At 36.0% G+C, this 26812-nt stretch overlaps 1 protein-coding gene across 1 annotated transcript in view; it reads left to right on the top strand.

Annotated features, from left to right (window-relative positions):
- The window catches only part of LOC112502813 (gamma-soluble NSF attachment protein), a 26915-nt gene extending 11441 nt beyond the window's left edge, over positions 1–15474 (top strand). The window contains exons 6-9 of the mRNA XM_025106814.1: positions 4029–4107; positions 5259–5338; positions 6706–6835; positions 15167–15474. Of these exons, the coding sequence (XP_024962582.1) occupies positions 4029–4107; positions 5259–5338; positions 6706–6835; positions 15167–15268 (391 nt within the window). The 3' untranslated portion in view covers positions 15269–15474. The remainder of the gene's footprint in view (positions 1–4028; positions 4108–5258; positions 5339–6705; positions 6836–15166) is intronic.
- Positions 15475–26812: the final 11338 nt, after the last annotated feature.

Here is a 26812-nt window from a genome sequence, read left to right as displayed (position 1 = left end):
GTTTGTCAGACACTAAAGCTATTTATAGCCTTCTCCTATTACCTCAGGTTTTGAAAGTCAATACATTTTTATATACAAAATTAGTTGTCAATTAATTTTAATGTAATCATCAAATGAAATATTAAGCACCTGAAATAAATAGTAGACTATAATGCTAATAAGACACCTTTGCACTTTCACATCGGCTTTAGTCTTAATTTTCCGTTACACCCCAAGCTAAGGCGTTAGCCCATCATCGCTCGGTTTCTTCTCTCGAAGGATGTAAGGACTGAAAAATAAATAACTAAGACGGAAAAATATATTACAGAAAGTAAATTACAGGAAATGGAAATACTGAAATTTAAAGTACTGGAAATTAAATGACAGAAATGTAAATTGCAGTAAAGTAAAGACAGAAATGTAAAGGACTGAAATAAAGACTGAAATATAAAGACTGAAATATAAATGACTGAAATATAAAGACGGAAATATAAAGACTGAAATATAAATGACTGAAATAYAAAGACTGAAATATAAATGATTAATAACTAAATAATATTAATTAATATTAATATAGCAATGATGAAAGGAAGGTACTTGATGTATGACAAGTAGTACTTTGATGGGATGAGGAAATGACATATGAAAACCTTGGAAATTGGGGTTGACTTTTGAAGAAAACTTGCAAGTCAAGTAACGAAACTTGCAGAACAAGTTTCGTTATAAAGACCGAAAGGTTACTTTCAAACTCGTAAAAACAGATTATTTAGTCTATGTAAATTAGTCGTGAGCTACAAAAGATGAGATCCGATGTAAAGCAACAACGATCGACTAATTTGTAACTCGTAAAAGATAAGAAAACGTAACGTAACTTGGAACAGAAATGAGATGAAGATTAAATACGAGTACTTAAATTAAAACTTGAGAACGTAATCACAACTACAAAAGTTGGTTCTTGAAAAGTCAAACAAAGAAWACCGAAAGCTTGGAACCGAAAGCAATATTCTTGAGAATGACTAACACAAAGATCATAAGGATTAAATGGTAGAAAGTATGTAAAAGTCTCTTCAAAACAAGGCTTAAGGCTTGTTTATATAGGCTAAGGAAGGTCTCATAATGGGTGCCAACTAATAAGACAAAAGCTTCTTCAAAACTGGGCTTTGACCGGGCCCAAGGTCGTTGACCACGCCTCCTCTATGGATCAGCCCATTTCTTCACGGCCCAACCAGAATTTCAGCTCTCAAACAGGTACTATAGGACCTTGCCACTCCTGGTCCTGTAGGACTGCCGTAGGATTGGGCCCAAAAATCATCAAAAACCTGTAAAAATAGGGAATTAACATTAGATATACTATATTACTACTAATATATGAAAAAGACATAAAAAGACTCAATTAAGACACTAATGGGCAAATAAAACAAAGGAAAATGGTTAAGAAAATGATGTAATAAGGTTAATAAAATAACACTTTTCAGATAGCCATATCCATCTCTTTTTTTCAGTGTAATTTTTCAAAAGAGGTTTGGGAAAGTATTTTACAAGAAGTGGATTGGATGAGTATGCCAGATTCTTGGGATCATATCATGGAGGTTATATCGGATACGAGGAGATCGCCTAAACGGTTAATGTAGAAACTAGCACTTGCGGCCTCGGTCTACTATATATGGCAGGAGCGGAATAGGAGACTTTTTAGTGAGAATCACCGTACGGCTGTACAACTTGTTAAGGAAATTAAGAACAAAATTTCTATTTGTGCGGCTTGGAAGGAGAGCAGGGTTGAGAGGTTTGGCGGTATAAATGAGGGGTATTTTTTGCTTGGTGGTTTTAGGAGGGTGGTTGAGGGGGATTTTCTCTGGCTTAAGCTCCTTTTGTTCCTACTTTTTAGTTTGTTTTTGTCTGTTGGGCTTTGTACTTTCTGGCTTTCTGTGGCTTGGTATGGTGTGGTGACCAAGTCCTTTGCTTTTCTGTTTGGTTGGTTGTGGCTTTCTGCCTAAACTTTGTATTTTCGTCATGGTTTTTATAAATTTGCCTGGATTTCCTTTCAAAAAAAAAGGACAAGACGTGTGTTCTGGTTTCCGTAAACCCTTAGTTGGATCCCAACCATAAACAAACAATGGCACTCCTCGTACCATTAGAGGCTCGGCCTCAATCACCTGATCACATCCTCCTTCATCATTAAATCTGAAGAAGAAAATTCCGTTCTCGTTCATCATCGCTTCAGCATACCCATATTTACCTCATGCAGCCTTAACAATTTTTTGCACTAGGGGAAAATGAATACATGGACTCGAAAAGTAGCCATAAAGAACCGAATTATAAGTCTTGACAGCCTCTTTAGCCATTTTCGTCACACTCGCTTGATTTTTATCAGCAAGAGGGTAAAAATTTAAATCCGTGGCGACCGAACGCCTAACCGCTTTGGCGAAATTTAGCTTTCCATTAACCAACCCTCCTTACCAACATGACTACCACCCGAACCTTCCACTAGAGACAACAGTCTCTCAAAAAACAGAAACCCTACCAGGATCTGCATGCATGGGCTCAGATTCATCAACCGTTCCCATTTCACGAGTTAAGAAGCCGTGGTGCTAAAACGTTCTTTAAGCAACCTTAATAGGATAGACGAAGACCCCGGAAACCAAGGTGCTGAATATCTATCAAGGAAACTCGCGGAAAGCAACGAAGACCACAGAAACACTCAACAGGTGAAGAGAAACAGGAAATGAACAGCAACGAACCCAAAAAGACTAAAACAGCACCAACCAAGCACTACAGCAGAAAAAACGGCGTACCTTAACAACGTAGGTAACCCGAAACAGCAGCAGCAACCACCACCCAGTTGAGAACAACCACATGAAGGTGGCCAAACAGCAGAATAAAAACCGAAACAGCAGTAACAAGAACAAACCAGCAGCAGCTAAACACGATCGTGAAAATCAAGTACCAAACAGCAGATAACAAACCAGCAAGTCAAAGGCTAATAACAGCAGCAAAAGCACACCAGCGAGGAAGGAAATACGACCCAAAAAACAGCAGCAACACAGAAACTAAGACGAAACTCGATTTGAGATCAACCAAACAATAGAAGAAAAACGGTAGCCGCAGCAAACACAAACAGCAGCTACAAAGAAAACCCCTAGTCGAACCCAATCAGCAACCGCAACCAGGAAAAAAAAATGAAACAGTAGCCACACAGAAGCAAAACAGCAGCAGCAGATAAAAGCACATAAAATAACGATCAAACCAGCAGCAGCCAAAAGACGAACAACCCACAGCCAACCAGAAAACTAGAGAATGAAAACCTTAACATAAGGATGGGTTCTACCATCTCTTAAAAGCCATGTTTTACAAATTAGATTTTACTCTGCCAGGTAGTTGAGTTTTCTCTTGAAATCTCCAAGTATCCTTCTTAATCTTTGCACCAAGGCTTAGTGGTCGTGTTTCAGTTTGAAGGGTTTAAGCTCCCAGGCAAGGTCATGAGTTAGCTCAGTTGGGCTTATATTTGGTGGTGTACGGTAGTCAATCTGACATGCCTTTATCACTTCAAAAACTTCCTTGTGCTGCTAAGATCTTTCTCCTTTTTGGTTGAAGTCCATGGAGGCGGGTAATCAATGAATTTCTTTGTAGTCATGTGAGGCCAAAATCCTGGATACGAACCTTAGACCTTTGTTCTTTTTCCAACTCATGTCCTGCTCTCTAAATCCCTAGCAATGTAATTTAATACTTGTGCATGTACAGACATACCACATCATATTCTTATGCAAGAAACAGCATGTTAATCCATGCTGGACTTGTTCTACAACTGTCTTAAAAGTAAAGCATTCTTGTATGGATTATTGGTCGAGAAAAAATTGCAATCCTGTAGCTCTTATATGATGTTATGGTACTTTTTTGTTCTTTATTCAAGGACGTGTTAACCTTGCGGACCAACTTGCTCATTTAATTATGTGTTTGTCTGTAAATTTGATAGCATTTTAGACTTTGCAATCCTAACTTTTCTTTTCAGATTTCATGTTTCACACAACGCATTTTTGTTGCTTTACTTCAAGGTATATGGATGCTGCAACTTTTCTTCTCAGATGGGCCGTAGCATCTAATAAATGCAATGCTCTTCATAGCCAGTGCAAGGTCCAAAGTTTTTCCTTCTTACATTCATACATTTTAGGTCCTCTGTCTTTCTATTCTTTCGATGCCTGGCTGCACTCCCAGCTTTGCACTTCTAATTATTTTCCTTTCTTATCCATGTACGTGATTGATATGCTACAATGATACTTTTACTAGTAGTGATTTTCACTATTATTGTTTCTTCTGTTTGACATACACGTTTTTATCTATTTCTCTTCCACATTTTACTTTCTCTTTAATAGAAATGTAATGTCTAAAATGTGTATGTTATGTTCGTTTCATGTAGGTAAACATTACACTAGTAGAGACATGTAAATCTGATGGATGTAATCCTTTGTGATGTTACTTCTAAGTTACAGTATTAAGATTTTGGATTTTGCTACACTCCTTGCATCAATGAAGGTGCAAGATTTATTGTATCTTATGGAAAACCCTGCCTCTGGGTGTGGTACATTTTGCTTACCTTAGGTTTGGTGCCCTACCAGTTAATAGCCTCAATGATGTCAGCGTCATAATTAGATTTTGCTAAATTTTCTACTCTTTCCATTTTGCACAAAATTAGTCACTCTTTCATAATATTTTGTGTGGCCGATAGTGCTGAAAAGTTCTATCTATTTTTTTAAGTGTCAAAACGGCTATTCTATTCATGATTCCAAATTGGGAACAGAATTTGGTATTTCATGTGCAACAAGTCACATGGTTTTTACCAGTCAGTTAGAAGTTCCATTGATTTGAAGCTATTGCAGTAAGTCATTAATTGTATTCTTCTAGGTCTTATGAGTGGGGAGGGAAATCTATAATATACCAACACTCTTCTCTCTCTCCCTCTCTCCTTTGGGTATGGTGGAAGGTGTGTGCCAGAGAGGAGATTGTGTATCTTTAACTTGTCCCTTTCTTCCTAAGATATGATTTTTTTGCATAAATGTGGACAACTACATTATAAGGTTGACTGTCCTGTTAAATCGTTTCCTTTTTTGTGGATTCCCCACCCCATGCATGTTTTATTCATTCCCTATTTTTTTACAATATGTATGTTTTATGCCTTGTTTATCTTGAATAATCTACTTCTTATTGATCAATATTACTACTTCGCTAGTGATGCTTGGCATTGCTGTTTTGCTAGTAATGATTAACCATATTTTCTTTGGGTGTAGGCTTATCTTAGTGCAATTATAGTCTACCTTTACGCTCATGATTTTAAGCAAGCAGAACAGTGCTACAATGATTGTTGTCAGTAAGTTCAGTCTTTCTTACTTTATGGTTCTGTAACAGGGTGAAAATATAGTTCTGGTTCCTTGCTAAAGAGCCCATATTATGCATGTATTAAGAAAGTGAAATTTAATGTTCCAAAAGTAGGACTACATCTAATAAGAGATGCCTATAAATTCTAATCAACAATGCAGACAAATTATAATGCTCTCGGGTAAGAAAATTTGTATAGCCTGATCATAACATTTTAGAGATTCTACAATATTTCTACATCGCAATTACTTGTTTTCCACTAATAAAATGATATATTGTTAATGGGCCATAATTACATACTTGGGTTTGATAATGTTTTCCAACAAAGACCATGAAAAAGACCGAGGTGTCCTTATTTGCTCATGTTCTGTTTCTCACCATGGCTCTCCCCCACTATTTATGCTCTGGCTATATGTTAGTGAAGTGGTTTTTCGGATGAGTGGTTAGTTTTGACAAAAATGCTGAATTACTTAATGGTTTTCTTGTAGTATTTATGGGATTTGTTACATTCATACTGCACTTCATTGCACATTTCCATCAGAAATCTGGAGGAAATCTAACCACAGTTATCAGTTTAATTGCATGAGAAAGACAACTGTGATTATAGCCTGACTTTCAGCAGCTTCTGCACTCGCACAATAGTTGGTGTTTGATGTGTATCGTAAGTTGTAGCATTGCACATCTGATTAATAAATTTTCTCATGTCAAACATTATTTAACTTTAATATGCTGTGTTTGGTGAAAATCTAGATGTTATGCATTCTGGAAGCTTTTTCGTAACTAAACAATAAGTTCCTTTGAGCTGAGAACTTAATCCCAAAGTAGTTGGCTGCATGAGCTCAGGTTCTCATCTATCATTTCTTTACATAGAGGGTTGTCGCTTTAAAATGGATGGCTCAACCAACTTCATGTTGAAGCATAAGAATGCATGGTGTCTTTTCTAGAACATGATGCATTCACTAAATCTTCCTTGGATCCTTTCATCAAGGTCTAGTTTGTGGATGTTTTCATATAGCATGGTTAATTACCTAGGAGGTAGGGAGTCTCCAGTTGTTGGTTGGGCTTAGTAATAATAGGAACTCTATTAGAACTAAAAGAAAGTTGTCTCTTGGAAGGACAGTTCACATAGTTGCATTACACTGAGTTATAAACAACTGTTATGCCTGATGAGAGTTATGTACTTGCTTTAAGCAACTATCTTTTAATTCTATGTACTTCTCGACTGCTTCTAAACATTCCCAAACACCCTCTTGGTAGGAAATTTTTAAAATTGATTGCTTTAAATCTCTGTAATTCTCATGCTCAAGTCTGAATCCTTGCCATATTAGAAATAAAGTATGTTTCGCTTCTGCTTTGTAGGATTGATACTTTTCTGAGCAGCGATCAGAGTCATTGTGCTAGTAAACTTCTTTCTGCATACAGAGAAGCTGATGCTGAAGAAATCAAACGTGTAGCAAAATCAGGCACTATATCCAACCTTGATCATGTGGTAAACCCTAAACCATCTGAACAGTTTGTCTCTGGTTGCAGTTTTTCTATTTATGTTTGGGCATGACCTTTTAGGACTAATAAGGAAATGCAATTGCAACTAGAGATACGTAGTCTGGTGTTTAACACGATGTCTTTTGGAGAACTACCAAGTCTATATATGGTAGAGCTTATGCTATGGAAACCATATTAGTCTTTAGAGCATCTCCAACAGCTATGTTAAAATAGAGACTGTAAAGATTTAGGGTATATTTTTGCTCCAAGAGTTATGCTATAATGTATGCTAAAATAGAGAAAAGAAGGGGGAGAGAGTAGAAATCTCCAAATTTGGAGAAATCTCTACAATTCCACATTTAGGAATATTTAATTCTTTCTCACCAATAGAAGACATAGAAATTAAGTGTGTAGGAGAGAGAAATTATATTTTATTAAATGTATTGAATATTTTAATAATATAGTTAATGATAAAATTGCTAAAATAAAGTAGTTGTTGGAGTTGGATGCAATTTTTTTTAGAAATTCTAACTTCTGATACTCTATTTTAGAAAAATATAGCATAGCTGTTAGAGATGCTCTTATGGCTATGAGCAAAAGGAGTAGCTTAGTTACAACCATTTCCTCTCCTTTTATTAGCGGACTAAAAGAAAAAAAAAATAGCTCAAAATAAAGTACCATGATTTAATGGGTGCAATGCTAAATCCTTTTCACTTGCTATTCTCTCAGCTATTTTTCTTTATAGACCTCTCACAGGGTGGTGCAAGTTGTGAATATTTAGCACATGTCTGTCTTGATAACCTTTAATCTATATTGCAGTATTTCATTTAAACTTGTAAACACCTTTGCCAATTAATTACAGTCGGAATTCCTTAGTTTGACATCCACATGGCAACTCATTACTCCAATATTCAATTGGTAATCTGAGATATATCATCTAATGGATAGGTGAACTTGCTTTGTCCAACAATATAGTGTAAAATTAAACAGACCTGATATATCCCACCGGAAGCTAGGGTCCCCAAAGGTACGCAGATCGTAACTTTGTCCCATGAGACAGAGAGACTATTTCCACGAAGATCCAACAATATAGTGTGATGTTAGGAAAGAATGACATGTAAACAAGGGTAACTTTACCCCGGAGGGTACTCTGCAAGTTTCAAATGGGTATTTATCATGAAGTTTCATCCTGGTGTATGGAATCGATGATGAGAGGACTTTCTCTTTTGTAGCCAACATGGCTTCTTTGGATCATTATTTTTGCATGTTGTTCTTATTCATTCACTATTAGTTGGATATTAGGAGTGTCTAATTATATTTTGAGGAGGTATAGTATATATGGATAAATCACCGTCCTTTTTGATTGAGGAGCTTACTTCAAAGGTCCTTGTATGGTCTTAGGCCTTAACCCAAACTTTAGTCTTGTTGCTAATTTGTTATGCCTCATAGCTATCATGATTACACGTCTTCAAGAGGCACATCCTATACAAGAAGTTACTTTGGCATGGTCTTCTAGACGTGATCACAAGGGATGATAGAAGGGCATAATTAACCAAGTTTCTTTTAGATATGCCAGAACTTGGAAGATTGCAGGTATGCTTGTGGATTTAGGTGTCACAATTTTGAGATGAGATGTTATAGGACAAAATATGACCCCATATCTTTTATCTAAATGATGGATGTTGAAATAGAAAACCAATGGATTCACCTATGAAGATCCTGGAACTTGCCAAGTGCCTCCATGATCGAGAGTTGGCATACATGATGAGGGGAAGTTTAATCATTTGGCATTTGCATGTTGAGATACCTCTCACTCTGAGTAACAAAAATTTTGTTTTCTTCCTACACTACCATTTAGATGCCCTCATTTGCTGCAGTTCTCAAGGTTCTATAGGTATCTTGCATACAAATCAATGCCACTCTAAACTTGGCGCCTCATGGACATGGAGAAGAGTTGGGTAGCAGGTTTTTAGATGGTTGGGTTAGGCGCACAATTGCTTTGGCCCACCAATAGTTATGGCATCTTTATCGATGGCAACCTTATGTCGTGAAAGAGAAGGAAGCAAATACTCCCTCCGTCCCAAAATAAGTGTCTACATTTCTATTTAAGTATGTCCCAAAATAATTGTCTACTTTCAAAAATAGATGGTTATAATTTACTTAATTTCCAACCCTAATTATGAGACACAAAAATGTTTAAGAGTTGATGATGGAGAGGAAGGGAGGGAGAGAGAGAGAGAGAGAGAGAGAGAGAGAAAGAAGTTTATTTCTATCATTAAGGGTAAAATTGTCATTTATTCAACTAAAAAGTGTAATAATTACACATTTTTTAAACTGTGGTTTTTTTTTAATCATGAAAATTTATTTTGGGACGAAGGGAGTTGTAGTTTCTTACACTAGTGCAAAATTAGAATTCATGCCATGACAGACATCTCCTATAATATGACATGGGATGCTTCCTATGTGAGTTTGGAGTTCTTTGTGATGGATTGATGAAACTATTATGACACTGAGCCCATGATTCACATAGCAACTAATTAGGTCCTCCAAAAGCTTATCGTATGTGTAAGAGGTTGATGGCCATTTGTTACGTAACGATGTGGTAGTAATACCAAAGAGCCTCCATCTATCGAACATGTTTGTATTTAGACCGGGTACCAACATGCTCACATTGACAAACCCCTACTAAAGGTTCCAAGTCGATTCTATTTTTATTGAGACATAAATCAAACCAAACCAAACAAGCCCAATATGTCCCAACCAGATCTAGGTCTAGGGGATGTATGTACACCTGACCTCTAACCCAAAGAGTAGAGCAGTTGTTTCCATGATTGAAACATGAATGTGATATATTTGTGCTATAGATAGATTTCACATTCACATTTGTCAAAGCCTCCACCTATCTCCATTTTGTCTGACCTATCTCAATTCTCCTCATACCAAGTAACGATAGCCATCATCACATCTTCATTTCTCTTAACATTGTGCACAACAAAATAATGAATGTAATAGCCTAAATGCATTAAATACTTGGTTTGTTACCCTTTTAGTCGCTCCTCAAACTCTTCGTTACGTAGTTGCGGTTTTGCTTAGAGGCATCCCATGAATATCAATATACAATAATTGAACCTATTAAACCAAGCAAACTGTCCCCGCAAATCCCACTCAAAAGTAGGGAGGGGTAAGATTTACACAGACGTGACCTCTACCTGAAAGTGTAGGGCGGTTGTTTATGTGAAGACCCTCAGTTTGAGCAAAAGAGTGAGCAAACAGATAGAACGACAACAAGGACTAGCACATGGTGAATATAGAACGAGAAAAATGTTAGATGTGGCTTTAATTGAATTAGTTAGTTTTATTTTTCTGTTTAGCATATCTTGACTGTTACCTATAAATAGTTGGATATCCTCATTTTGTAAAGTCTAGTCTCAATTCATAAATAAGATCCCTGCAATTCTCTCTACATCGCTTTCTCTATTTTCTTGACAAACTGGTATCAGAGCGTTAGGGTTCCCTTTATCACTAATCGCTAAACTCCTCGTCGTTTTTTCTTTGGAATCGCTTCATTGCTTTTGTTAATCGTCTTTCTGTGGGCAATCGATTGGGTCTATTTTGGTGTTCGATTCAAGGTGGAGCTTCTCGATTCTGAAATTGATGGTGTAAATCGACAGATTCAGCAGTCAATTTGAGGAATGGGGCGACAACAGTTAAATCACTAAAATTCAAATCGGTCTAAATTGATTCTTCTACAATCAATTTCGTCATCGAGTGTTTCAATTGGAGGTATCTACTTGTGTCAAGCAATTAAAATTGATGTTTTGATTTATTGAAAGGTCGATTTTTGGGGATCAATTTTTTGGATTACCCATATTTACAGCCAATTTAGAAATTGTCCACTTTTTTGAAGATTAGTCTGGATCTCTGTTCTTGATTGCTCAACATTAAATCTTGTACCATAGTTCTTTCAAGATTTTCAGAAAATGCCTCCACAAATGATCAAGATGGACAAGTTTACAGGAAAGAACAACTTCAGCTTATGGAGAATAAAGATGAGAGCTCTCCTAAAACAACAAGACATCTGGATTCCCTTGACTGGTGAAAGGCCTGAAGGGATGGCTGAATTTGAGTTTGCACAACAAGATGAGAAGGCTCACTCTGCCATCTTGTTGTCTTTGGCAGATGAGGTGATTTATGAAGTTGCCGATGAGGAGACTGTTGTGTCTTTATGGCAAAAACTAGAGAGCCTCTACATGACCAAGTCTTTAACGAACAAGTTGTTAAAGCAAAGGTTATTCTCATTACGAATGAAGGAGGGAATGCCTTTGAAGGAACATCTTGACGAATTAAACTCCAATCTTATGGATTTGAAGAATGTTGAAGTCAAGATTGAAGATGAGGATGTCGCCCTCATCTTATTGGTTTCGTTGCCCACTTCATATGAAAATTTTGTCAACTCGTTCGTTGTTGGTAGAGACGCAATTACAATGGAAGAAGTTCGTTCAAGTTTGCACTCACGAAAGTTGTGACAAAGCTTCAAGAAGTAGTTCCGAAATTCAATCGGTTGGCTTGTCGGTGGTAAACGGAGATAGAGTAAGAGGTAGAGAAAAAGGCCGAGAGAAAGGAAAAAGGAAGTGGAAAATTAGAGGCCGATCAAGATCGAAGACTAGAGGTCCAAGTGGAAACCCAAGAGATAGTTACCACTATTGTAAAGAACCGGGTCATTGGAAAAATGAGTGTCCAAAATGAAAGTCAAAAGGATCCGCTGTTGTAGCAAAAGATGATTCGGGTTTGGAGGCTGGTTTGGTGCTCTCGATGGTTGATTGCAAAAGTCAGTTAGATGTATGGATTCTTGATTCCGCGTGTTCATTTCGCATGATACCACATAACGATTGGTTTCAAACTTATGATAAGATTGCAACCAAAAATGTCTTGATGTGAAATGACATGTTGTGCAATGTTGTTGGAATTGGGTCGGTGAACATTAAATTGCATGATGGGATTGTGAGAACTCTAACAGATGTTCGTCATGTACCCGGGTTGAAGAAAAACTTAATCTCTTTGGGAGTGTTCGACTCAAAAGGCTTCAAGTACACCGGTGAGGGTGGAGTAATTCGGGTCATTAAGGGTGCTTTAGTAGTGATGAAAGTAGCCAAGAGAGGTACCATGTATGTGCTGGAAGGTAGGACGGTTGTTGGATCAGCAGCACCAGGCATTAATTCTATAGAGAATGAGTCAGATTTGACACATTTGTGACACATGAGGCTAGGGCATGTTAGTGAGAAAGGCATGGTAATTTTCAGCAAGAAAGGACTTCTTGGAGGTCATAGACGTGCTGAATTCGGCTTTTGTGAGCATTGCATCTTTGGAAAACAAAGTAGAGTGAGTTTCTCAAAAGTTGTCCATACAACCAAGTCAACTTTAGATTACCTACATGCTGATTGTTGGGGTCCCTCGCAAGTTCCTTCACTTGGTGGTGGTCGTTACTTTCTCTCAATTATTGACGACTACTCTAGGATGACTTGGGTATTCGTCATGAAGCGTAATAGTGAGTCATGTGAGAAGTTTAAAGATTGGAAAGTTCTCATTGAAAATCAAGTTGGGAAGAGTAAAGCGTCTGGGAACGGACAACGGATTGGAGTTTTATTCGAGTGAGTTTGATCGGTTTTGTAAAGATGAAGGAATTGTAAGACATCGAACGAGCACACTTCATAGCAGAACGGAGTAGCTGAAAAGATGAATAAAATGCTGCTGGAAAGAGTGATATATGTGCTGTCAAATGCTGGGTTGAATAAAAGTTTTTGGGCAGAAGCTTTAAACACGGTTTACTACTTGGTGAATAGATCCCCAGCAATGGCAATTGATTGTAAAACTCCTATTGAGATGTGGTCCGGTAAGCCGGCTGATTACACGAGCTTAAGAATATTTGGTTGTCCTTCATGCTACCATGTTAGTGAAGGAAAATTGGAACCAAGATCAAAGGAAGGGGTTGTTTATGGGATACGGAATTGGAGTAAAGGGATAAAGAATTTGGTCTCTTGATAAAAGAAAGGTGATCTCAGCCGTGACGTAGTTTTTGATGAGGTGAGTGTGTTACGTGGGGTGGGGTGTTCATCTGCTCCAAGTGTTCAAGAGGAGAGTGTGTCCGAACAAGTGTAGTACGAGTTAAATGGTCCCGATGAAGACGAGAATACTGTTGGACAGCACAGTAACTCGCCTCAACCAGAACCTGTTGTGCATGAAAATCAGCACCAACCTGCTGAATTTCGATCTATAACATTAGACAAGCCCCGAAGACAAGTTGGTAGGCAAATTCGATATGGTTTTGAAGACATGGTGGCCTATACTCTGCAAGTTGCTGAAGAAATGGAGTTCTTTGAGCCATCTACTTACAAAGAAGCAATCACAACGAAGGAGGCTGATGTGTGGATAACAACCATGAGTGAAGAGATGGAATCCTTCACAAGAATAGAACTTGGGAGTTAGTAATGTTACCTCAAGGCAGAAAAGTTTTGATTGTTGTATATATATCATAAGAAAAGTATTGATTGGTCACATGTGTATCTCCTACTTTATGTGGACGATATGTTATTAGCGGCTCGTGATATGGCTGAAATTAAGAAGTTAAAAAGACTCCTTAATTCTGAGTTTGACATGAAAGATTTGGGGGGTTGCTCGAAAGATTCTCAATATGGAGATTACCCGAGATAGATCTAGACGTAAACTTTTCTTATAACTATTAAGTTACATTTTGAAGATACTTTCTCTATTTGGTATGGCTTCTTCAAAGCATGTGAGCACACCTTCATCGGCAAATTTCAGATTATCAGTGGCTTTGGCACCTCAAACCGAGGCTGAGGTGGAGTATATGAGCAAAGTTCCTTATTCTAATGTTGTAGGAAGTCTTATGTATGTCATGGTCTACACTAGACCTGACATAGCTCTATGTTGTTAATGTTGTTTCACGTTACTGGCTAATCCCGGGAAAGAACATTGGGTTGTCGTGAAACATATTTTTCGTTATCTCAAAGGCACAATTGATGTAGGTCTCATTTATGGAGGAAAAACATATTGTATTGTGGCTGGATTTTCAGATTCTGATTACGCAGCTGATCTTGACACACGGAGGTCATTAACGGTATATGTATTCACTGTTGGAGATGCCTTAGTGAGCTGGAAAGCGACGTTACAGCCATCTGTTGTGTCTACAACGGAGGCTGAATATATGGCTCTTATGGAGGCTGCAAAAGAAGGGATTTGGGTGAAAGGTTTACTTGGAGATTTTGGGTTTTATCAAGATCCGACTGTAGTTTTTTTGTGACAGCCTGAGTGCCCTTTGTCTTGCAAAAGACCAGGTGCATCTTGAGAGAACGAAACACATGGATGTTCGTTATCACTTTATATGTTCAGAAAGGAGAATTGAAGTGAAGAAAGTGAAGACTGATGAATCCAGCTGATGCACTAATGAAACCAGTTTCTTTGAATAAGTTTAGGCATTGTTTAGATCTCCTAAACATTGATAGCTGGAAGTAAAAAAAATTGTACTAGAATTAAAGCCAAGGTGGAGATTTGTTAGATGTGGCTTTAATTGAATTAGTTAGTTTACTGTTACTATTACCTATAAATAGTTGGATATCCTCATTTTGTAAAGTCTAGTCTCAAATCATAAAATATTCCTGCAATTCTCTCAACATAGCCTTCTCTAATTTCTCAACAAAAAATAAGAAAAAAGTAACAAAAATTGGTACTTATTCTATTCAATAGATACTCCCATTGCCCCATAAGCAGCGCTTGACTATATTCAAGTGTTTGTTGTGCTAAATGACTTAATACCCTCCAATGGTGATAAAAACGACATTAGTCTTGTGAGTTATTTTCATAAGCATCAAAAGGTTGTAATGATGGTAGTTGGTAAATCAAGATTAGAAGCCTGCTAAAAAAGGAATGTTGCAACTTTTAGCAACATTCCAAAACAAATGTCTCTATTTTTATTTTAGTTTGTTCCAAGTTAAGTGTCTACTTTCCAACTCTATGCTTATTTATAAGATGGAAAAGTTCATTACTATGTCTATTATTTAGGGTTAAATTGTCATTTGGTTAATTAAACGTGTAATAATCACAAATTTCTAAAACTATGTTGATTTTTTTCTTTGCGGATATTTATTTTGGAATTGAGGGAGTAATGTTCATAGGAGTGGGAACTAGTATAACAAATTGGCATTGTAGTTTGTCACCATAGATTTTATAGCTATTAAAATGAAATTGCCACGCTGTTCGAGTATGGTATTACAAATATATTTGGTCTTTTACTATTGATTCATTTGATATAACAATGTTGTAGATAATCAGACTTGCACGGAAGCTCCCTACTGGCGAGTTGATTGCAATGGAAGCCAATTCACTGGAGCATGGAGAGGCACTCGATGAAGATGATCTCACATAGTCATGATATCTCAACACAACTGCACACATGGTGTATGCTTTAAAATATGTGAAAAGGGGTAAAATTATTGGTTTTTTATCGCATATAATTTGTTGTATGATGCATTTAGAAAGTCATTTATACATTTATGCATTTAAAAGTCTGAATGAACCAGAAAACTATATATCTCGTTATTTGCCTTGGCTTCGCTTTTTTAGCAAATGAAACATTACATAATGACTTTTTGGTTCTTTACAATTGTTTCTTAGTTGCTTGTTCGTTTTCTTTGTTTATACAAAGACTAGTGAAACTTGAGGCTTGGACAAAACCAAATACTCCTCTCCCGAAATAAATGTGCATAATAAAAAAAAGGCACATAGCTATAGAAATTTGTAATTATTACACTTTTTAAATAACTAAAAGACAATTTTGCCTTTGATAATTATAGGTATAATTGGAAAGTAGGCACTTATGAAAGTGGACATTTAGTTTGGGACAAATTGAGGCAGAGGGAGTAACCTCATACCCTATCTGAGTCCTGGTATGTTTGGTTTGGTTTGGTTTTATAGTTCATAGTTTACTATAAGTGCACTTATTTCTAGCTTTGCAATATTCATTTGTTGTACTTTATTTTCTAGTATCATATGCCTATTAACTTGTGTTGAATTATGAATTTTGCACCAAGGCATTTTGCTTGTAGCAGATCTCATTATCCGAGGTTGTGGTACCAAGCTTGGGTTCAAGTTTTGCGTCATGGATATCCCGAGCCACTATGGTAACACCTTTTCACAATTGCTTCTTTATATGTTGTGCCTTTGAATCTTTAGATTGTGGGATTCATTTAAAGGTCTTAATTTCCCACAAGATTAGGGTAGCAAACTAGGTGTGAGGTATTTATAGCTAGTGTAGATCGGAGAAAGGGATCTAGAGAGCAAGAGGATTGGGTTAGTGAGCCGACAGTTAGACCCCTGAATCTAAGGTTAAATTAGGATTTTGTAGACCTACCTACCTTGATTATGTTTTCGATCTCTCTCTTTGATTTTTGGTTGGACTTCTAACTCGTTTTCCAAATCTTAACCCTACATTTCTTCTTTTTAAGTTCTTCTTTATCGTTATGTTCTTTTCACGCAATTTTTATACACTATGCACAAGTTGGGGTCTTCATGAAAACGACCTCTCTACTCTCTAGGTTGGAGATCAGGTATGTATACATCTCATTCCTTTCAGAACCCACCTTAGGTGGTCTCTTCCTAAGTTCTGAGACGATTATTCGATGCTTAGAGAAGTTTAGATTTTTCAGTAGTCTTTATAAAGCGCCTCTCATTTGTGTTGACTTCATTAAAAGTTCATATGGAGTACTTGGCACCTTGGGTATGGGAACTTTCCGTCTTTACTCTCTAGACCTATCGAGGTCGATGCTCCTTTACGTGTCAATTGTTTATCTAAACAATATACAAATTGTTGGTCCCAGCTAGGTCTACAAAAGTTTAGAGGAACAGTTTGTAGAAGGGGGGGATGAATACAAACACAAAAAACTTTCTTATTTGAAAATATATATTGATAAAGAATGATCAATAGAAATTTTTTGCTGATTGTTTGCAGAAATAGAAAAGGTAAAGATAATCTATCTAAAGCAATCTAAGATTACACACAAATATACTTAGCAAATAAAAGAAATTTGTTGAAAAGATAATGATAGAAAGATGTTCTTCTTGGGTAAGAACTTTAGAATTTTGAGAGAAATTCCAACTTGCTTGAAGATAAGCGTATGTGTTCTGTAGATAGATGTGTAGTGCATGGAGAGAGCACTCAGTTATTTATACCCATTGCATTAAATGCAAATTAGAAGGGTTGGAACACGCGTCAAGCTTTATGAGGAAAGTTTGTCCTTAGCAACAGTGAATAGTACATTTGTCTATTCATGAGCAGATATCATTTCGTGGAGTTGATGGGCACTAGAGTCGACTAGTCGGCTCCGTGCAGTACTATACTCTTGAAAGGGTATGACTTTGTCCTTTGTGTATGGAATGACAAGACAAAAACAATCGTGCATGACAAGCTTCATTTGATCGTTGAATGCTGGAATAACGTTGGAGGTCTCTTTAGCATTCACTGAGGCTTGTGCAGTCTTCACACATATGTTGACCAGATTGTAATCACTGAATACCGCTTTAGATCACGAACGCGCCAATCACTAATCTTCAGTTTCAGTCTTCGACATTCACTGAAGGTTCTTTGGTGTGAGTTTTGTATTCTTGAAGCATCGTTGTCGCTGTAGAATTACAATGTGTGTTTCAGCGATTACTGAATAGACTCAGTGATGATCGCTGGAACAGAAACAATAATACTTCGAAAGGTAAAAGGGATTATCATCAAATCAATGAGAGAGATGATCAACACAAATAGTAGAACCCTCTATCTTGTAGCCATCCCAAAGGGGTCTTTTTGTTCTTTGTTCGATAAGGCATTTAAGTCGTGCTTGTTTTTTGTTTAATTTTTTAAGATATCATTGAAAATGGTTGAATTGGATAAGTCATCATCATGTATTTGTTCACATTCAACCTCAATTCCAGACAAGTCTTAATAGGAAGGAAAAAAAAGACAAATAACCCCTAATTTTTCTCAAGGTTCTAAATGACGTGTTGCCTGGCGTGGCATGACGTGGCGACGAGACCAAACTTCAAGCCTTACAAGTTACAGCGAGGCCACGGCTTTTTTCAAGGCGTGCCAAAAAGCACAAGAAGCATACATTTATGTATGTATGTATGTATATGTGTGTATATATAATATATATACACACACTTGTTTGTTAGTGTTTTGAATAATACTATAAAACAATTTAAATTCATTAAAATTTATAGAACTAAAAAGGAACCATTTATGTCAAATATATCAAGCTTATAAGATAATGATATTGAGAGTGCAAAATCGGGATTGAATCTTTCTTAGAGTCTCTATTCAATATTTTTTTTCTCAATCTTCAAAGAACTCATGTTCGACTCCCTATGTATGGGAATGAGAGTAATGATTTGCCTATTTAGTGTTTTAGGTTTTATGTTTTCTTTTAATGTCTATTCAAGTCTTAGGTGTCGTACATGGTTATCATTTATCCCCAAATTATATGTTCAAAAAAAGTAATAAAAACACATGTCTTACAAAATAATGCATTGTGCCATAACATGTTACAACAAAGTCAAGCCTTAGAGTGGATTGACAAGGGTTAACGTGGCAGCAAACCCAAACCTCGATACCATAACGAGTTATTTTAACCATGATTTTTCTTGATATACCTACCCAATCCATCTTCTTAATTGTATGTCTTTATTGCATTCAATAGTAAGAGTGGGTATATGCCACCCTCTAGAATGCTCCCTCGGTCCCACCACACTTTTCCCAATGGTCATTATAGAGGAAAATTACTGCGAGTCAGCAAGAAGTGGCAGTGCGCGGGCTTGAACCTGTGACCTCCTTTCTGGATGCCCACCATCCTATTATTGAGGCAACACAAAAGGACAGTTTGAAAGTAACATCTATTGAATTTCGAGACTATTTAGGCATATGAGCCCAAGCTAATCAATAGATCTCCTCAGTCCTCAAGCCACCAACTTATCAACAAATAGAGTTTAGTACTCAAAATATCGCCACAAATTCGGAAGTTTTTGGACTGATTTGCTGTTTTTCCGTAGTTGTATCAAATTTTGCATTCTATCATATTAGCCAACACATACGTTTTAAATCTATGGAGTATTTCTCCTCCAGGTTTGACTAACAAATACATTGATAGGTTCTTTATTTGTGCAACATTTTCTGTGTTGACATAAAATATCTATTCTTGGACCCTAGTGTATTGTCCTTATCCTGCAAAAAATGTATGGTATTATCATCTAAGGCTTTCTTATTATATGGGTCCCATAATCATTATGGAAGACAAATTGTGTCTCAAAGTAGGTGGTAGTATCTGAAGTCAAACCCCATATCTCTTGTTCATTTTGTAAGTATATCTGCCTCCTTACCTATCATGCTAAAAGATATGGGGACTCGCCTTGTCTCATTAGGACTTCAACTATTGCCTGATTGCTCACTATGTGGTGGTGTTAAGTAGTTAAAGTTGGGGGCAGAGCCAGAAAAATCAATTGAGGTGATCCTCTTCAATTTAACGAAAAATAAATATATCAAAGATATTTTATTGATAACAACGTTCAATCCAAAGGTACACATGCTCTTGAAGATTTTTCATTTTCTGAAACATGTCGATAATAATTTCATTATCAACGTCCACAAACACAATGTTTTCAATATAGGCAACCAAGTTATCGTTCATCCATTGATCTCCCATTTATTGTGCAACCCATTGTTCACGATATTCATGGCTAAAAATGCCCTCTCAACTATTGCGTGAACGATGAATCATAATCATAAGGTATTGAGTTGTCCAAATTTTTTAATGAATGGGCCAGTCATGAATGGGTACCATGTGGTAGTGGGTTAGCCTAATTTTTTTATTAGTAAAGTGGGATTCCAATAGTTAGTGGACTTGGTTTTTTTGACTTATATAAAATTGTTTTTTAGAATCCTAGCGTTAGCTCGGGCTAACCATGGGCAACAGTTGGCTCCGTCGTGCATAAGGTGTCGCTTTTGTAAGTCAAGAGGTACATATAGATATTTCTTTAGATTTGTGAAAGTAATGTCATATTTTTCTAAAGCAATAAAGAACGTAGTTGTGTGCCTTAATCTAACAACGGACATTGAAAGCTTCAAACAAAACATGATAAACTTTGAAATCCTTTATCATCTAGGGTAAAGCTGCAATGACGATAGTATATACTTCCTCTATGTCAAAATAATCATCTACAATATAAAATGCAAACTATTTTTTAGAATATAATTATTACACTTTTTATTAACAAGATGACAATTATATCCTTAATAATGAACGCACAATTTTAGAAATCTATAATTATTCCAGATTACCATTTCATCAACGCTCAAATATTCATGTATCATAATTAAGGGTAAAATTGAAAATTTAGTAAATTATAAGTATTTATTTATGAATGTGGGCACTTATTTTAAACAATCACAAAAAAATGTTGGATATATATCTTGCGATGGAGAAAGTATTAGTTTTGGGTTGCCTTTAATCACTTTGGATCATCTGTGCTCCAAAAAGTTGTTTGTCATAACACCAAAAACCTACTTTGTTGGGTATAAGTGCGTGTTGCCATCCAAGAATATTCGGAAAACATCTATTTTCGTACTTTTGTCGATCATGTCATGAACATAAAATTCCATGAAACAAAAATATGATAATAGAAGAATTGGGCGGTAAAAACAAGTCATAGTTTAATTTCTTTTGAAAGCATCGTCCGAGAAAAGAACGAAATGAAAACGGTGACAATATGTCACACCCATATAAATAATAGTCATGTCATAACTTTAAAGTTCAACATAATTAATACTCGAAATAATGTTTAGAATACCAAATTTTCAAATATAGAGGCATTTCGGTAAATCTTAAGAAGCCGAATACTGAAGGTATAGCTTTAACCAATTCCATAATTTAGAACATTCTTGGTATAAACCACAAGGGTGGTGTTTGATTGGTTTGAGCTTGGTTCCAAAGGTCAAAAGTACTAGGAGGTTACAGGTTCAAATCCAAGGAGGAATAAAAATCCCCTCGTGGCCACGAAAGTTCAAATGCTATGACTCCGGGCTATCTACAAAGCAGGTGGTTGCCCTGGGATTAGTAGGCTCGCATAGCGGGTTGGATATCCAGGTTAATAAAAAAAACATTATTGGTATATTTCATAAGTCGAATATTAAAGCTATGCTTAAAAGTCCAATCCCAAAATCGTAGGGGCATTTTGGTAATTTTATTAAGCAATACTCAAAGTATTGTTAAAATACCAATTCCCTAATTGTGATGTCATTTTGATAATTTCATAAGATAATAATCAAAATAAAACATAGATCCCAATTCCCAATATATAGGGTCATTTCAGTAATTTATAAGGCGAATACGTAAAGTATTGTTAAAATACCGATTTCCAGGTTCTAGGGTCATTTTGGTAATTTCATAAGGATTATATTCAAAATAAAACTTAGATACCAATCCCAAGACATAGGGTCATTTCGGTAATTTATAAAGCAAATACGTAAACTATCGCTAAAATACCGATTTCCAAATTGTAGGGTCATTTTAGTAATTTCATAGGGATTATATTCAAAATAACACTTAGGCGGCATTTGGTTCGCAGATTTTAGAGGAATCTGATGGAATTGGAATGTTGAATTCCATTGATCAAATTCCATTCCTTTGTTTGGTTCATTTTTTCTCACGAAAAGAATCTTCAAAATTCCACAAATTCCACAAATGAAGGAATTTAACATTCTTTAGCAACTATATGGTATTTTGATGGAATGGAATCTCTATCTTCATGATACCAAATATGCCCTTAACTTAATATACTATAATCTCATAAAACTCAATATGACCATCGTCAACCACCTCTCGACCACTATTGATCTGAACCACTGCCGACCACCACCACCGATCTGAACCACCACCGACCACCACCACCGACTACCACCGATCTGAACCACCGTCGACCACCACCACCGACTACCACCGGTCTGAATCACCATCGACCACCGCGACCACCACCGATCTGAACCACCATCGACCACCACCGATCTAAACCACCACCGACCACCACCACCGACTACCACCGATCTGAACCACCGCTGACCACCACCGACTACCATCGATCTGACACCACCGCCAATCTGAGTCACCACTGATCAGATTCACCGTCAATCTGTACCACCGTCGATAACCGTCATCTGAACCATCATGGACCACCACCGATTTGAACCACCACCACCAACTACCATCGATCTGAACCATCGTCGACCACCGTCGACTACCACCGATCAGAACCACCGTCGACCACCACCACCGACTACCACCGCCGTTTTGAGCCAATCTGAACCACCGCAGATAACCGCCATCTGAACCACCATCGATCTAAACCACCGCCAACTACTACCAATCTAAAGCACTGTCGATCTAAACCACTATTGACCATCAATGATATGATCCATCGCCGATCTGAACCACATCTGACCATCGTCACCTGAACCACAACGGACCACCATCGATCTATATCACTGCCAAACCACCGACGACTACCGTCTATCTGAATCACCGTCGGACATCGCCGACCCACCACCGATTTGAATAACCACCGCCGCCACTGCCTATCTGAACCACTGCTGACCACCTCCATCTGAACCACTACGGACCACCATCGATCTGAATTACTGCAGACCACGACCATCTAAACCACTGTGGGCCACCACCGATCTGAACTACCGTTGATTTAGTAACGTTGTTTGGCTTATTATTATATTTGGGTTGTGTATTTTATATTTTTTTACATATTAAATAATTATTTTATTAAAGTATTTTAATTTTAAAAAATTAAAATTTTCAAAAAAGGGCATTTTGGTCATTTACCAATATTTTATTACAATTCTAAAGTTAAATTCTATGAACCAAACAGACATATTCCAATTCTTTAACAGATTCCATTCCAATGTCTATCAACCAAACAGGTGGTCAAACCTGACAACATTCCATTCCAATTCCTTCAAAGTCAAATTCTTTTAACAGATTTCATTCCATCCAAAAACATTATGTGAACCAAACACCACATTAGTTACCAATCCCTAGACATAAGGTCATTTTGGTAATTTTATAAAGCAAATATGTAAAGTATTACTATAATTCCGATTTTCAAATATATGGTCGTTTTGATAATTTTATAAAAATAATAATATGAAAATGAAGCTCATAGACTAATCTTCAAGATATATGGTTATTTTGGTAAATTTTGGAAGCAAATACGTAAAGTATTGCTAAAATACCGATTTTCCATTTATAGGGTCATTTTGGTAACTAAATGAGATAAATAATCAAAATTGGGTCAAAGTTTGCATTTTACATAATCCAAATAAAACTTGATGAGAGTTTCATAAAGTTATTATAAACAAAATTATTTTTTGGAACTTCAGGGGGTTAAATGCTAATTTCTGAAACTTAAATGTTTAGTGCATATTAATAATATAAGTGTATAAAAGTAACAAAACTCATGGTTGACTCACTGGTTAACGCATCAAAGCTTCCAGATTGAGGTCGTGGGTTTGAATCCTGTCCTTAGTGCTCTTATTCCCATATTTATTAGGTAAACGGACGTGGGTCAGGTCTGTCCGATCCGTCTCCCGACCCGGTCACACCAACAGTCATGGTTGCACGATTTTTAGAGTTTTAAACTCGAAAATGGTTCATTTCTTGATCTTTTTTCTTCGTTCTTTTTACACCAAAATCTTGGTAATATTTTTACCAACATTTGGACATAAATAACATATATTTTTGTCAAGAAATAAGTTTCATTTTCTCATTTAAACTTTTGTTTTTATAACTAAAACTCAACCACTTAAAAACATAAAATTGAACCATCTAAAACCAAATATGAGATATGAGGCTACTGGGCTTAGTAGAGTACTTAAAAACGAAGTCATAGACATAAAAACCATTAGATTTAGTTAAGAATCTCACCTAAAATCGGTGAAAAACCGAGATTTTCAACTTGAACTTCAAACTCATCTTTCTCTCTCTCAATATTTACTTATTTTCTAAACTATTTGAACCAAAACGATTCTAAGTCAGTGCTCTACATTTATATGCAAGAGTTTTGGTTTATTAGTTGATGAAATCGGACCACATCGCAAGTTTTTGGTTGAGGGGTCGTTTTCTCCAAACAGACATGTACTGTTGGCAAAACAGGTCCCTCATCTTTGAAAAAGTTGACATTCACCCCCCTGAACTTTCTGATATTTACCACCAGCCCCCCCTGCTCTCACTACTTTAATAAGACTTAGGCCCCGTTTACTAACCTCTTACCACATCTTACCCATTAAGAGATGCTTACCCGGGTAAGAGGTAAAAGTGTTTACCTAAAAACAAAATCAGCAATCAGAAATCATACCTCTGACCGTCCTCTTACTGGGGTCAGCAAAAAAAAGGAATCTTACTGGGGTAAGAGGGGAGTATATTTTATCTACTCTCACCCTCTAAAACCCTAAAAACCGTTAAACAGGTGTGTCTTCTGCTTGCTTCTGTTTCTGTACATCTCAAAGCCAGTTGAAGCACTTCCATCACTTGCTGCTTCTGTTTCTGTACACCTCAAAGACATTAAAATAAGAAATGCAAACAAACCTATTAAAATATGTAAATAAACACCAACAGACATCCTTCATGCATTGCATATATACCCTTTAATATGGGTTTTTAATACCCAAGACCACCAAGAGTTATGATTGAATTGATGATAGCAATTTCCAGCATTTTGATGTGTGCATGAGTGTGTGTGAGAGAGAGAGAGAGAGAGAGAGAGAGAGAGAGAGAGAGAGAGAGAAAGACCTCAAGGTTCTTGTAAGCAGATAGGTGATGGAGTAAAAAAGTAAAATTGAAAGGGTGAAACTTTGTAGGAGAAAAGTGAAAAGGATTTGTTGAAAATATATGTATAGAAAAGTAAAAGGATTTGGTGGGATGAAGAGATAATATTGTTTATGCATAGGCTGACAATATTTGTAGGAGGGTGAAGCTCAAGATAATGAGTTATTGTAGTGATGGAATTGCACTCTTAAGAGGTTTGCATAGAAAAGTGAAAGGATTTGGTGGGATGAAGAGATATGACAATATTTGTAGGAGGGTGAAAAACGATGTGACAATATTTGTAGGTGGGTGAAAAGTGATGGGTATGGGTGGTATGGCTGCCATAGGTTTGCATATTAAGATCAAATTTAACTTTTTTATATTTTGAATGACGTGATTTAGAAAATTTGATATTTTGTTCTAAATTATGAAAATATGTAATATGTTAATATATTGAGTATCAATATGTTTTCGTAAGCAAAAAAGAATTTGAAATTATATTTAAAAAATTTGATAAATAATATTTTATGTTATCACTTAATACAATACATATGGTAAACAATAATTTTCAATCAGCACTTACTCCAGAAAGAGGGATATAATGGTCATTTTTACTCAATCAGCACTTAATACAAAATGTTTGGTAAACAAGAAAATCCAATCTGCACTTACTCCAGTCAGACTTCTTACCACAGTCAAACCTCTTACCCAATCAGCACTTAACAAAAAAAATTGGTAAACGGCCCCTTACACTTTTTACCCCTAAATCAACATTCTATTTCAATTTTGGTCATTTCTAATTTTAAGATTTTGATAATTATTTCTTTCAATTAATCACATAAATATTTTAACACTTCAAATAAATTTAATAAAAAATATATATTTAAAGACTCATATAATATTATTTTTATATATTTAAAATTTTGGGTTTTACATTTCACTCATGAGTTATCTTATTTTTATGGCCCTATTTTTGCAAAACAACGTTTATTATATAAAACAAATCTTATTAAAAGATTAACCAAGTATTGTAAGATAACATTACAAGATTTGAGTATTCTCAAATATTGAAATATGGTATGTTTTGATTGTTCCATGATGGTAGGAAAATGGTAGATTGGAAAATGAAATATGTCTTTGAAATATATAGTCGTGGGTTGGAATCAAAACCAATCCCAACCAAACGATAAAAAATATAGTTATGAAAAACGATGGTTAAAATCTATCAAAGGCAATCAAATGGTAAAACTTATAATTATGAACATTTTTCTACATGTATACAAAAGTATGAAAGATGTCTTTCAAATGTATAGGCATGGTTGAAATCAAAACCATTTCCATTCAAACAATGAAAATTATAGTAATGAAAAACCATGGTTGAAATCAAAGTCAACCAGATGGCAAAACCAATTGGAGTAAAACTTACAAGGGATGAGGTGACATCCTAAGAAGTGAGTATTCTTCATTTCTTGAATTGTGGTTGAGTTATGTATATCTCACATTGATGGAGATATAAAAGATTTACAATGAATGGTGGGTATAAGAAGGGAAGTTGAGATGTCTTTGTAGCAACTCATGAGGTTGGCTCCTCTTGACTGGTCCTCTAAACTCATGTTGTGTGTTTATTTTGTCCGACCCTCCGAGCTCATGGGTTGACTCATTTTGGTCAACCCCTATTTAGCAAAAAAAATGTTAACCATACAAAATAAATTGGCTAAAATATATTTTTTGACCGACCCTTCTTTTGCAAAAAAAAATATATATATATATATATATACACACACACACACAAATTATTTAATTAAATATACAATGGCATAATGTTGATAAAATATCAATAGTGACAACTTTAGCTTATAATGTACTTTTTGGAGGGATCTTTCTATGTAAAGATCTATATCTATATATGTATACATAGAAGATTGTAGAGCATAAAGTAGTATTATGAGATTTAAGTATTAAAAATATTCAATTGTGGTGTTGTTTTCGTTATTCACATTGATGGGGGAAATGATAGATTGAAAATCATTAAATAACAAAAGAAAAATAGTAGATATATGAAATAT

Source organism: Cynara cardunculus, unplaced genomic scaffold, assembly GCF_001531365.2.
Source record: "Cynara cardunculus var. scolymus isolate 2C unplaced genomic scaffold, CcrdV1 Un_Scaffold_1959, whole genome shotgun sequence".
Classification (NCBI taxonomy): Eukaryota; Viridiplantae; Streptophyta; class Magnoliopsida; order Asterales; family Asteraceae; genus Cynara; species Cynara cardunculus.
This window is presented reverse-complemented; position numbering and strand designations above follow the sequence as displayed.